General features: G+C 36.7%; 2 protein-coding genes across 3 annotated transcripts; one reads left to right on the forward strand and one right to left on the reverse strand.

Annotated features, from left to right (window-relative positions):
* The first annotated feature begins 86 nt into the window (after nucleotides 1–86).
* On the forward strand, nucleotides 87–2,588 carry LOC140964707 (F-box/kelch-repeat protein At1g30090-like). Its single transcript, XM_073424579.1, has 2 exons — nucleotides 87–651; nucleotides 741–2,588. Exon 2 carries the CDS (start codon nucleotides 1,137–1,139, stop codon nucleotides 2,352–2,354), a length of 1,218 nt encoding a protein of 405 aa, XP_073280680.1. The 5' UTR covers nucleotides 87–651; nucleotides 741–1,136; the 3' UTR covers nucleotides 2,355–2,588.
* LOC140964705 (cullin-4-like) lies at nucleotides 2,335–11,175 on the reverse strand. 2 transcript variants are annotated; one of them, XR_012172915.1, is made up of 18 exons: nucleotides 10,700–11,175; nucleotides 9,126–9,241; nucleotides 8,706–9,052; nucleotides 8,159–8,339; nucleotides 7,890–8,012; nucleotides 7,524–7,811; nucleotides 7,075–7,200; nucleotides 5,591–5,692; nucleotides 5,456–5,509; nucleotides 4,667–4,773; nucleotides 4,520–4,580; nucleotides 4,298–4,429; nucleotides 4,060–4,197; nucleotides 3,893–3,973; nucleotides 3,735–3,815; nucleotides 3,549–3,629; nucleotides 3,258–3,465; nucleotides 2,335–2,695 (listed from the first exon to the last, which is right to left on the reverse strand). XR_012172915.1 is itself a non-coding variant. In XM_073424578.1 (17 exons), the coding sequence occupies exons 1-17, from the start codon at nucleotides 11,094–11,096 to the stop codon at nucleotides 3,352–3,354; spliced, it is 2,529 nt and encodes an 842-aa protein (XP_073280679.1). In that variant the 5' UTR covers nucleotides 11,097–11,175; the 3' UTR covers nucleotides 3,202–3,351. The 2 variants fall into 2 exon arrangements, 1 of the variants encoding a protein (XP_073280679.1); XM_073424578.1 differs by lacking the exon at nucleotides 2,335–2,695 and having other exon boundaries at nucleotides 3,202–3,465.
* Nucleotides 11,176–12,681: the final 1,506 nt, after the last annotated feature.

The raw sequence follows: 12,681 nt of genomic DNA on the forward strand, positions 1-12,681 counted from the left end.
TATGTGATGTGATTAAACATTCATAAATCCCAATATAATACCCATTTTGCTTTTATAAATAATTTTAAACTAAATGAATCTTCCTATGATCCAATGATTGAGCAGCGTCTGGTCAAAATTGGCGAGTCCGCTCCTAATCAAAATCGAACTGTCCGAAGTTCGGTGAATCGAAATGGCGGAGCATATTATCACGTTGTCACTTCAATCAGCTAGCTTCACCATCAATCTCGACTAGCGCGTTCATAAGCGTCAAACTTGATTCCTTGTGGATAGAGAAGTCAATTTGATGCAGAGTACAATCCGGAGGAAGGAACATTTAATCTTGGATGAAGCCAATTATACTTCTTTCCAAAGCAATCAGCAGAATAGAATCATTCAATTTTCGTGCCGAAAATATAAATAAAAAAGAGCCCTTTATCGGTCTCATTTCTTTAGCGTAAAATCTGCGCGAACCGTGTTTCAATAAACTTTTCGTTCTTTTCTGGTATAAATTATCTGTAAGTTGTCCCTTTTTTGGTTCTTCCTCGGTCCTTTAAAAAGTTACTCTGCTTTGTCGGCGCTCCTCTACTTTCTGCTTTTAAGGTGTCAACCTACAGATCATTGAATTTTGTGACTTCTGGGAAATGGGTTTTCTTGATTTTGTTAGCTTGTGTAAGTCCATGTAAATCATTCAGTTTTTCAGTTTTTTTTCAATTGGGTTTTGGAGATTGTTGACTATTTGGAGATTTTTATGGCTAAAGGATTAACAGGGTGAGCTGTTTGAAGGCTTTGCGTTGTGATACTTCTCTCTATACTTTTCAGCAGCAAGATTTTATTAGCTTTTGGATTGGTGAAGTTGTAACTTTTTCAACCCTTTGGGCGAGAATTAATCAGCGGCTCCGTCGTTTCAATAGAGACGAAGAATGGTATGCTGTTTTACTAATTTTTAGGTTCAAGCTGGCAGTTACTGATCTGGACTAGCAGTTATTACGTGAAGTTTAGGGAAGTGATTTTGTGCCTCAGAGAATCTTCGTGCATAAGGGTCTATTTAACACTTCTTAACACTTGTTGCGTGGTTGGAATTTAGTTTGTAGTTGGTTCTAGGATCGAATTTGTTCTGTGAATTTGTGCAATATATTGCGTCTCAAGGGGTGTAAATGCAGACGGTGCGTGTTTCATCTCATCAAGCTCCAGTGCACAAGCTTGGGGATTCTCAAATGACCTTATCTCCAAAATTTAGATTAGCTGCAACGAAATCAAGTATGCAGAGTCCTGCTCTAGAATTTGAGCTCTCTGTTAAAGGAGAGCCTCTAATCCCGGGACTTCCTGATGATGTTGCTCTCCAGTGCCTCCTTCGTGTCGCAATCGATAATCATGGAGCCTGCAGGGCAGTTTCGAAGCGTTGGTATTTACTATTTGGCAGTAAAGAGCAGTTTTTTACGCGGAGAAAGGAGTTAAGGTTTCATGATCCGTGGCTTTTCGTGTTCGCATTTCACAAATGTACAGGAAAAATAGGGTGGAAGGTTCTTGACCTGATCCGATTCTCTTGGCACACAATCCCGGCCATGCCTTGTAAGGAGGAGGTCTGCCCACAAGGTTTCAGGTGTGTTTCCTTCCCACATGAGGGTACTCTCTTTGTTTGTGGCGGTGTCGTGTCTGATGTAGATTGCCCTCTCAATCTTGTAGTGAAATTTGAAGTGGTAAAGAATCGGTGGACTGTTATGAAGAAGATGACCACACCAAGGTCGTTTTTTGCGAGTGGGGTGATAAATGGTTTGATATATGTTGCTGGAGGAAACAGCACAGATCTTTTTGAGCTTAATTCAGTAGAAGTCTTGGATCCTAAGAAAGGGACATGGCGAAATGTTTCTAACATGAAAATAGACATGGCCTCTTATGATGCAGCGGTTCTTGACGGCAAGCTTCTTGTCACAGAAGGTTGGTTTTGGCCGTTCTATGTGGTGCCACGAGGTCAGATTTATGATCCACAAACCGATAACTGGGAAAATATGGCTACTGGACTCAGAGACGGTTGGACTGGTTCAAGTGTCGTGATTTATGGCCATTTGTTTGTGGTTACAGAGCACGAGAGAACGAAAGTCAAGGTTTATGATGCGCAGTACGATTCTTGGGACATCGTGGAAGGACCTCCTTTACCAGAGCAGATATGTAAGCCATTTTGCGTAAGCTGTTGGGAATGCAAGATATATGTAGTTGGTCGGAATCTTCATGTGGCTGTTGGACATATACTGAGGGCATACTCGAGTAATGATTGCGAAAAGAAATGCAGGTTTACCGTTCAATGGCAAACTGTGGATGCACCCGGATCACTTTTTGACCTCACACCATCCAGTTCTCAGGTTATGTTTGCTTAGAACTCGAATTAGTGTCATGGTTGCTGTTGCTGTAATTGTTACCATGTGAGATGAATGAACAATGAGATCTTCGCGTGTGGATGTCTTTTGTGGTATAATATATAAGAATAGTTTACAGCTTGCCTTTTGTGATATCTATTTGTAGCTATAATCCTGCCAGGTTTTCATGCCATTGGGTGAAATGTAACACGTCCGAACGACACATGTTCGTCTTAAAGTCCGAAATTTTGGGTACACGACAATATTTACCTTCGGATGTAACGATTTTCAAATTTCATAACCGAGTTTGCGCACCCCATGATCCCCATCAAATTGCGTCCTTTCTCGCATCATTTTGGCTCCTAAAAATATAGAAACAACGTCATACCGTATATTTTCACCATGTTAAAGACTCAGCATTGAAATATTTTATTTCAAGGTTAATTATTCAAAATCATTTGATAAGGCCCAGCCTGATTCAACTGATCTTCAATCGAATGACAGAATCATTTTTAGTTTTATAAATAAGCTCATGTCATGAAACATTAGATGCAAAGTAAGGCCCCCAGCCTTAGAATTAACAGATCTTCAATCAAATAATCAGGTCACTTTTAATTTTACTTGAAGCACATGTCATGAGACCTGAGATTCGACCCAGTTGCAACATTGTCATTAAAATTATATTCCTGAAAATTTTGACTTGGATCTTGAGATTCGATCGAACGACGATTAAAAAAAAAACTCGCATTTTCAGTTTTCTCTCATAGTATCCGTAGGTTAGCCAACTGCCTCAATTTGTCCAAAAAGAAAATCAAGTATACGAGTAGTCTGAGTTTCTCAGAATATCGGAACAGGATTTTATAGAATGTAGCATGGAAATATTCTTTCACTGAACATAACGACAAAAATATCATTTATGAGTACCTGTACATTTAAATTGACATGGGATTCTCAGGCATTCAGCTTCCTCACAAAGGGCAGGGATTCCCATATCTTTTACAAGAAGAAACGCAACCATTTACGCAAGGTAGTTGTACACTTGTGGGTTGTTTTTGTCGCGCTCCAGGCATTCTCTGTCAATGAGACTTTCAATCCTTTTCTTCAAGTCAGCTGGTTTTATGGGAAACTTGAGCTGCAATGAAAAAAGAGAACATTCAATTTACACATCCTATTTTCAGAAGAGAGCCACATTACACAGAAGATACAGTCAATTACCTGTTGAAAGAGTTCAGTTATCAGGAGGGTGTGACTTAAAACTTTTCTTGTCTTCATAATCCGAACAATAGCTGCATCAACCTGTGTGGACAGCGGCAGCAAGAGTTGTATTTACTTGGCAGATATTCTTAAGCAATTATAAGCATTTAACAAGAGAACCGTAGAAATGAATATCTTGTGTTAGACCTGATATTGGCGGTCTTGGAAGACTCGTTCGGTCGTACTGGCATTCTCCTCCACTGTTTCCTTCATCTGAATGGCATTTACCTATTAATATAAAAGTACGTTAGTTCTTCACCACCAATCACATTATAGTGTTATAAAATATGCATTGAAAAGTATACCTTGATACGATATAGAGGTGCAGTAAATTGATCGTTGAAAACAAAGGAGTCGTCATCTTCCACGTCTCTCCCTTTAGGGATCTGCAAGGACAATTTGTTATTTTGTTCATAAATAAATTCTGTAAGCCAGCAAAACTGAAATCGGCTGTTGGACAATGATCACTCACTTTCTGAAGAACACGAATTTTCCCACATGCAAGGGACTGCAAAGTCCTTCGCAGCTCTTTATCTTCAATACCAGTGGATTCCTTGATATCTTGAAAGCTAAGGTTTTTGGCATCATTAAACAGCATCAAGACAACGGTCTTGCGCAGACAAAATAGATGCAGTAACATGTTAGAATATCAAGACTCGAGAGAAGCATTATTAATAGCCAAAAAATTTATGCACATACAATCAGCCAACCTGAAATAGAGAAACTGAAAGCTCCTTTCTACCTTTTGGAAATTCTGCTTTTAGTACACAATGACCCAATGAAATTTGCCACATTAGTCGCCTCCCACTGTACTTGCTCAAATAAAACTCCTTAAATATATCCTGGAGGATGATTGAAGTAACTACACATGGTTATTCCACAGAACTCTATGCTCTGTATCCAATTTAAATTTGTATGTTGTGTGGACAAACCTGATAAACATTGAGTTCATGAGGCAGCCTGACATCCATGGGTGGATAGGTTGGCCAGTACCTGAAGCAAATTAACCGTTCATTTCTAATCCCCTACAAGATTGAGATTGGAGTGACACTTGTGTACCAAGAGAAATGATTATGTACCCTGTTGTTAAGACATGGACACTCATCTCAATTCCAGAGGGGAGTTTTGTCCGAGCTTGGGATGATTGCTTGAATGATTCATTAATTTCCTTTGACAATTCAATATCCTGGAAAAACGGATTAATGCAATTCAGCTAATGACTAGATCAAAAAACTAATGGACTTATTGGACAATATACTTTAATATTGCTGCTTTTTGTTAGTGTTACGGTACTCTGGACATATACAGTCTCTTGCTGTGTTCTTGAAGGTACATCAAAAGAAAAACAAGGTTTTATTAAATGCAAATCATGCAACGGTAGGGAGAACTAATCTAAAATATGCAAAGGTATTCTAGTGATTCTATGCGAAAGGATTTATTTATCACTAAGTGAAGGGATTTATTTTACCAGATCATGTCAATGATAATCTAAACTCACAAAAAAAGAAACCCAAGAAAGAGTGGAATAAGTCAATTCTCGTCTAACAGTAATCCAATAACTAGCCACGGTGAAAACACCAAGAAAATCCACCGAAGTTGTCAGTGCTAGACAATGAATCCTAATTTAATGTGGCTGAATCAATATTCTGGAATTTTTCCAGAATACAGATGTAAGCACCATAAAGGGGAGACGGGTAACATGATAACAAATTTCAATGAGTTCGATAAACCCATCTATTCAGGTAAAAGATTCATCCGAAGCTAGGGGTGATTTTGAAATAGGGAGGCTTTTGGTCCCACAAGTGCAACACTTGATAAAGCTGCGACAGCATGTGCATCAGGCATGCAGATGGAAAATTGATATGCACCTTGAACATTCCTTCAAGTTTGTTAGTGAACTGACTGCCACACTCAGTTTTCAACTGCAATAACAAAGTGATAGTATTAATTCACCGTGGAAACATAAGTATCGTGGGCCTTGGCAATAGAGCAGTAAGTGTTACCTTGGTAATCATAGACTTCTCTGCGTCGATAGAAGCACTCTTACCCAACAAGAGCCTTTTAGCAAGATCTTTTTTATAGAATGCTTCAAATACGTCTTTACCCTACAGAAGCAGTGACAAATATACTTGACAAGAATAAATTTTTGATGAAAATAAACACGTGTGAATAGCACAGGCCTTGTCTGTTTCTGTTCCCCAATAAAAGTATTTCGGTTCCCAAAATAAAGCTAAATTATCATCACACTCCAATTCTTTTTTTATCAAAATTCTTCTCACGTCTCCGATACAATTATTACTTTTAACTTTATTTTTCATTGTTCCCATGAAACTTTATTATCCATACGATATGATACTATATAAAGAATAAGTGTCATTCATGGTTGTATAATACAATCAAAACTAATAAACACTATTTAAAAAATTTATACCAACATCATTATTCTTTATATAAAAATTCAATATAGTTAAAATAAAAATTATATTAAAATTTAATATTTATAGACACACATTCGCCAAAATATACTAGTTTTTTTTACAATAAAAAGATACAAGTTATTATACTATATTATAACCTCAAATATAATATTTTATCAATCAATGTTAATATGATTTAATATCTATGTTAATACATCTATATAGCTAAAACGAGGTGTTCTAAAATTCGGCCACACGTCGCCTAGGCGCTAACCTCAACAAAAAAGTGCCAGTCAACCATCCTAGACGGCAAGGACGCTTAGGCAGCCCTAGGCTCTGACTAATTGACATATGCGTCCTATGAATCCAGACAATTAGGGCTTTTAGGTTTTTTTATTTTTTTAGTTTTTTGGGATTTTAATTTAAATTAAAAGTCATATTAAAAAAAAACAAAGATAATTTTTTTAGGCATTAAACCAAAGTCCAACAAGAAATGCAATTTGTTGTCTATGTCCTCACACACCAAACTTCATCTTCGTCTGCGATATAGAGTGAGAGAACTTCACAATGATGATTTTACATCCGATGAAGAGGAGGATCACAATGATGATATCAAGTTTATGCCCGATGATGGAAAAATTGTTGAAAATTATGGATAAGAACTGGAGTAAATTTGTGATATTCTATTAATTTCACATTTTAAATTTGATGTTACAAAGTTGGAGTTATAGTATGTGATTGATTATGTTGATACCGTGGAATCCGCTCAACCGCGCCTAGGCTCTAGTCGGCGCGAATTTTAGAACCTTGCCTAAAACAAAACCAAACATACATTTTCTTTTCCCAAAACATTTCCGCAAAACTTCAGAAGAACCAAACAATCCCAAAGTATCACCACCATATGTGTTCTGATGTTATTACTCTTGCTTTTAACCCTCCCTAGCCACCTCCCATTGCAACCATTTTCACTCTAATATTGTCATATTCTTACTTCTAATCCTTCCTGTGCAGGCTTATCTCTTGTTCATGAGTAAACCAAGTCCAAATTGAAAACAGACCGTGTGTATTACCTGTATAAATCTGAACAAAACCAAGACTTTGTCAAGCGTACCCTCCAATTCTTCCTCTGATGTACCTTTATTTCCAGCTCGGAGCTTCTCATCCACGAACTTGGCAATTAACTCAGCAGGCCGGTTCTAGAAGAGAACAGAATATTGATTATAAAATAATATTGGCAAATAAAATAACTGCATTATTTTTTGGAATGTCGAAAAAAAGAATTAAAATAATGGTTGCTAACAAATGTTTGGAATGAGGAAATGATTGGTTCATTTTCATTCCCGGGAAATTTTTATGACAATCTCTTGGAAATGAAATCAATGCATATTGATTTTTAAGAAGAAAAGTTTTTAGAAGCAGTTGTCATGACTTTATATTCACTAATTAGCAAGGTTGTGATGCTTTCTTCACACTTGGAAGAGCAATACTTATATCTAAATAATGTAGTAAAATACCGTACCTGACGGAGATTAATGAGATGCTCAAATGCATCCTTTATTGTATTGCTAAATGCCTCATTTTTAGACAAGCTTTCTTCCCATATCGTATCAAGGTCTGCCTTAAATTCCAGCAAGCAGGACACCATATCTTTGTCCTTCTCTTCGTCAATGACAATGGTTTGGCCCGTTCTTCGGATGTATTGATTAAGAGATTGCCTTAACGATTCGAGGGCATTAACCCTGGAAAAAAGTAAATATATTCTTTGAAGATCTTCAATACGCTTCCCATCCATCAGCATCGTGAAACCCTGGACAAGAATTAATGCCAATAAGGAAACAAGTGCAATATGAGCAAGTTAAGAGGAAAACAGCCAGTTAAAAGCTACCTTATCGAGAATTGCAGATATATGACGTTCAAGTAGTTGCCTTTCTGCTGTAGCTACCAATGGCTTCCTGGTACTTGCATCTACATAAAGTAAGCATCTTTCATGTTCTTCTTGCAACCTCATCTGGGGGAACACATGGAAAAATTGAAAATATCTCCAATTTACGATAGAAAATATTAATAAGAACTAAGGGGAAACATTGCGCTAAAAATTGCTTGGAAGATAAAATGTCCCGTAAGTATATGGAGAAAACACACCATCATCCATACCTCAACATGCTTTAAATAATCCGGAACATCTGACTGCTGCATGTATTTGACTCCTTCAGCAGCATAAAACTCAGACGTACATTCAAGAAATGGCTTCTCAAAACTTTCTGGGTAAATCCCCAGTGCAGTCAACATCTTCAACAGATGATTAAGGAGAGTTCTTTCAATTGCTTCACCTAATCTATAAGAAACACCAAAACAAAACTGATATCGGAAAAACATACATCTTGTTGGCCAACCAATCAAGTTCAAGTCGTTTTATATAATTACTGCATGGTCCTGATTGGTCTCAGTGGGCTAACAGTAGTAACACACATTTATGCAAAATATTTTCTTACAAAGTTTGCAGCATAAAGCAAATCGAGGTCTACATATATCCCATAAAGATGGTAAAATAAGTAGTCAACGTAATCCATAAAAGTTAACTAAAATCAATGCCAAGTCACAAGAACTTACATGCCCAGACACAAATCATTCTTACTTCATGAATCAAGCTGGTATGATTCTGCATCTAAATCAAGCATCATAAACAAATATATGAAATTACCTTTCACTCTCAATCATTTTTAACAGACCAAATACAGTTTTGTGCTCGACCTCTGAAGATAGATTAAGATGTTTACGGAAAAGCTGCAAACCCATGTCCCACAACGAACACACGTTCGGTGTTTGCTTCACATATGTTCTATCGAGATATAGAGCTATGCCACGAATCATCAGCATTTGATCACAAAAATCCTGCCAGCATTTCTCAACTAGAGATAGAAAAACAACCAGATCTTCACTTTGACCAACCAAAGATTGTAGAGCAGCATTAATGAAAGCTTCACACTCCTTTTCAATTCGCTGATAAAGACTCCCCCCCATCTTGAGCAGGCAAAGGTCATTGACAGCCTAAAAATTACGACGCTGGCTTGTCAGCATGGAATACATGATGTTATCATAATAGAATGCAAATTAAACTGACCTGATATAGCTTCTCTAAGTCACAAGGATCTGGCCGTTTAAAAAATATGGCACTGATAGCTGACTTGAGCGTGGCCCATGTATTTTCTTCGAAATTAATCGGCAGTGTCGGTTTAGCTTTAAAGACATAAATCAAGGAATTTAGCGATGAAGATTGTTAACACACATCAATAATATATCAGCATACCTTGAAAATATAACTTTTTCCAGATTGCCACGCTTAAATGATGTGCATTCAACAAATGTTTCAATTAATAACGAACCATCACAACGGTGTTTTTCTTATGGAACCAAGCAAACAAGTAAATTCTACAGTATAAGGAGAAGACTTTCTCATTTCTGCGTCAAAGCCTCAGTATTTCATTTGTTTAATTTATTTCAGGATAAAAAAAGAACTTCTAATTCACAGGAAGTAAACAATGACAATATCAGAATTTTTTTCCGAGTTGAAGAAATCACATGATGATCACTTTCCTTGTATTTTCTAGAAAATGAGTTAATAATATTCAGGAATGTGGAAAAATAAAATTGTAGTTTCTTCTTAAATTTTGTCCTCGATTTTTCATCGTGGAAGGATTTTAAATCACTCAAAACCCGGCATTTGGCAGGTATATCACCTCAACTGCCTAATATGATCGATCATTTTCAGACCTCATATGTGCAAAAAATTGAGTCAGTATGGTGCCAGTCTTTTCTATTTCACTTGCCCACACATCATGGAATCCCTGAAACACACATTCATGAGGAACACATACGTAACATAACTTAAGTCATTTCAGAGGTCTATTCAGTATTTTTTTTTATAAAGCACTCCAACAAGAATTCTCGCTGGAACAAATGGATAAGTTGTTACTAATGGAAAGGTAAGACCTTCACGAACTGTAGAAAAAGCATCAGTCTGGTTCCATGCACGAGGATAGCATGGCACCAAAATAAAAGCTCTTATCCTACACGTCCCTCGTTAGCCTGAAAATAATGGAACAACCAAGAACTCGTCCAGAAGAGAGTATCCGCGTTCGAGGCAGACCAAATTTAATGATATGCCTTAAGACATATGGCTGAGGGAGAGAGAGGCGAGTAGTTGAGTACAGAGACATATGTATATTTTTTCTGTACTTACATAAAACATGAAGGGTAAAAAAAAACTCCACAATCGTTTACGAAGCATATTTAATTCAACACATCTTGATCACCTAGATCTCGACGTCAATATCAGAAATCCATCTAACAATCTATACATCAGCAAAACTCACAGCGTAGCTAAGCACTGAGATTTAACTAAAATAAGTCCAATTAATCGCAACAGTTGATTTTCACAGGGGACACTCAACACACGTGGTTGGGAGCAACAAGCGCAATTTTTAAAAACAGGGAGAACCCCAGATCTCTGCATACCAAAAAACAAAACAAACATAAAATGTAAACTTTTTCCAGATTACCCTTCTCAAATTAAGAAATCTCATACTCAAACCCTAACATTTTCACCTCGATCACAACAAGGGCAACCCCGAATTCTGAGTAAACATCGAATTCAATCCACACCCATCAACAAGAGATAGAAAAAAAAAAAAGAACCTTTAACGAGCTTAATCACAAGCTTTTTCGTAGGCTGCGGAGGCGTGGCCTTTTTCCTAGCAAGATTAGCGGTACTTCCTCCCCCGCCAGCGCCAACGCGGCCGCCGAAAGCTCCGGACGCCGCCGTTGCCTCCAATACAACGTCGTTGGGATCATTTTCGATCATTGTGGATTCAGAGAAGTGTACGTGAGGAGTAATCTGCTGCTGTCCGTTCTTGTTACCTTCAATTGAGGACGCAACAGCCTGTGACTTGGCCTTCTTCATAGCTGGGAAAATTGAAGCTGCGCCGCCGCCTAAAGCGGTGGCGGTCGGAGAGGAAGAATAAGGATGTGAGCGTTTACAGACTTTAGCAGAGGCGGAGGTGGAGGTGGAGGTGGAGGCGGTGGGCTGAGACATAGAAGAATCACACAGAAATCTCAATGAGAGAGCTCCTCATAGCACAAGAAGCAATGAAGAAAGGAAGCAACGATTGAAGATCAGGAAGCCAAATTATTTTTGAATTAAAATAAAATATAACTCTTTTTTGGGTTCTTCCGTTTGGGCTAAAACCTTGAAATTGGGCTTCATTTAAACATAACTAAGCCCAGTTTGTACGAGCCTTATTTAGATAACAATTACTGATATCCATCAACAAATGTAGCCCAACTTATTCATTACAAAAAAGTAGCCCAACTTATACCATGATAGTGGGTCAATATGATATGAAAAAATATTTGAACTGCTTAGTCATGTTAACGATGAATTTTAAATAAATGTTTAATTTTATATTTTTAATTTTTTTTGTTTACGAGATAATAAAACATATATAACACGTGGATAATAAACTTAGAAAAAAATATAATCGCCAATAGAACGATACATGAGTCAACATCGAACAAAATAAAGACACGGAAGCAATTAGCGTATTATCCATCACACCAAACGATATATATATCAAACGAATTTTTTTTAGAAACATATATAAAACATTCATCACTTTCCGATTCAATTCCTCAACACACTTTTATAAAATTATCTAATTAATAACATAACGAAACATATTTAGAATTTAGAATAGAATATAGGGACGATGACATCTTTCACTTTTGTTATAACCTATTAAAGCATCCCTCGTATTCCCAACTTGCTTATCTTATCACACGATACAGTAATTTCTTTATGGAACGATAAAGCAAATATGTAGATTCATCAACGGATCATCGCTCCTTTTTTGACTCTCTCACCTATTTATTACAATAATCTCAATATANGGATTACGCTTTGCCATCCACAAGCTTTCGAGAAAAGAGTGCCATCGATTCCATGTAAAGAGTAATCACATACCTATAGGTTGATATAGCCATGTGCATATATAAAATATACACACATTCATACTTGTATATTTTGTACTAATCATAGAAATATCGGTTACCATTTGGAGCAACTATCGAAATGTATCATTTTTTATTTTATTTTATTTTATTGTAGAACTCGAGTAAAATGATAGATGAGACAAGAACGAGGATTGTTACCATTCGCATCAAACGAATAATTTATATCACATCATCGTTTCTTTAAATACGATAAAAAAGCTCTCTTGTGATCAAAATTGTTGCACCCTACGTGTGTGTGTGTGTATATAAAATTTACTTTTACTTTTTTTAAAAAAAAAAAAAATTTGTGTCAAAAGTAAGGGAGCATAAAGAAAGTGGAAAATGTTTGGTAAATGGATAAGGAATGTAATATATATTACGTGGGAATGATGCGACTCTAGCTAGCAGTTGTTATCTTTGAATTGATTTTTTTTCTTTGCTTGCTGATGGAATATGATGCCTTAAACTAGTTATTTTCAAGGACCCAAAGATCTTGCTTAACTTTTTAGTAGTGTTGCATTATGATATTAGGAAAGAGTCGGAAAAATAATATTAAGGGGGGAGTAAAAAAATATATTAAAAATTTTAAGGGGGCAAGTTGAAAGTGTAAGGGGAGGAAAGTGAAGTAA

This window comes from Primulina huaijiensis, chromosome 18, assembly GCF_012295235.1.
Source record: "Primulina huaijiensis isolate GDHJ02 chromosome 18, ASM1229523v2, whole genome shotgun sequence".
Taxonomy (NCBI): domain Eukaryota; kingdom Viridiplantae; phylum Streptophyta; class Magnoliopsida; order Lamiales; family Gesneriaceae; genus Primulina; species Primulina huaijiensis.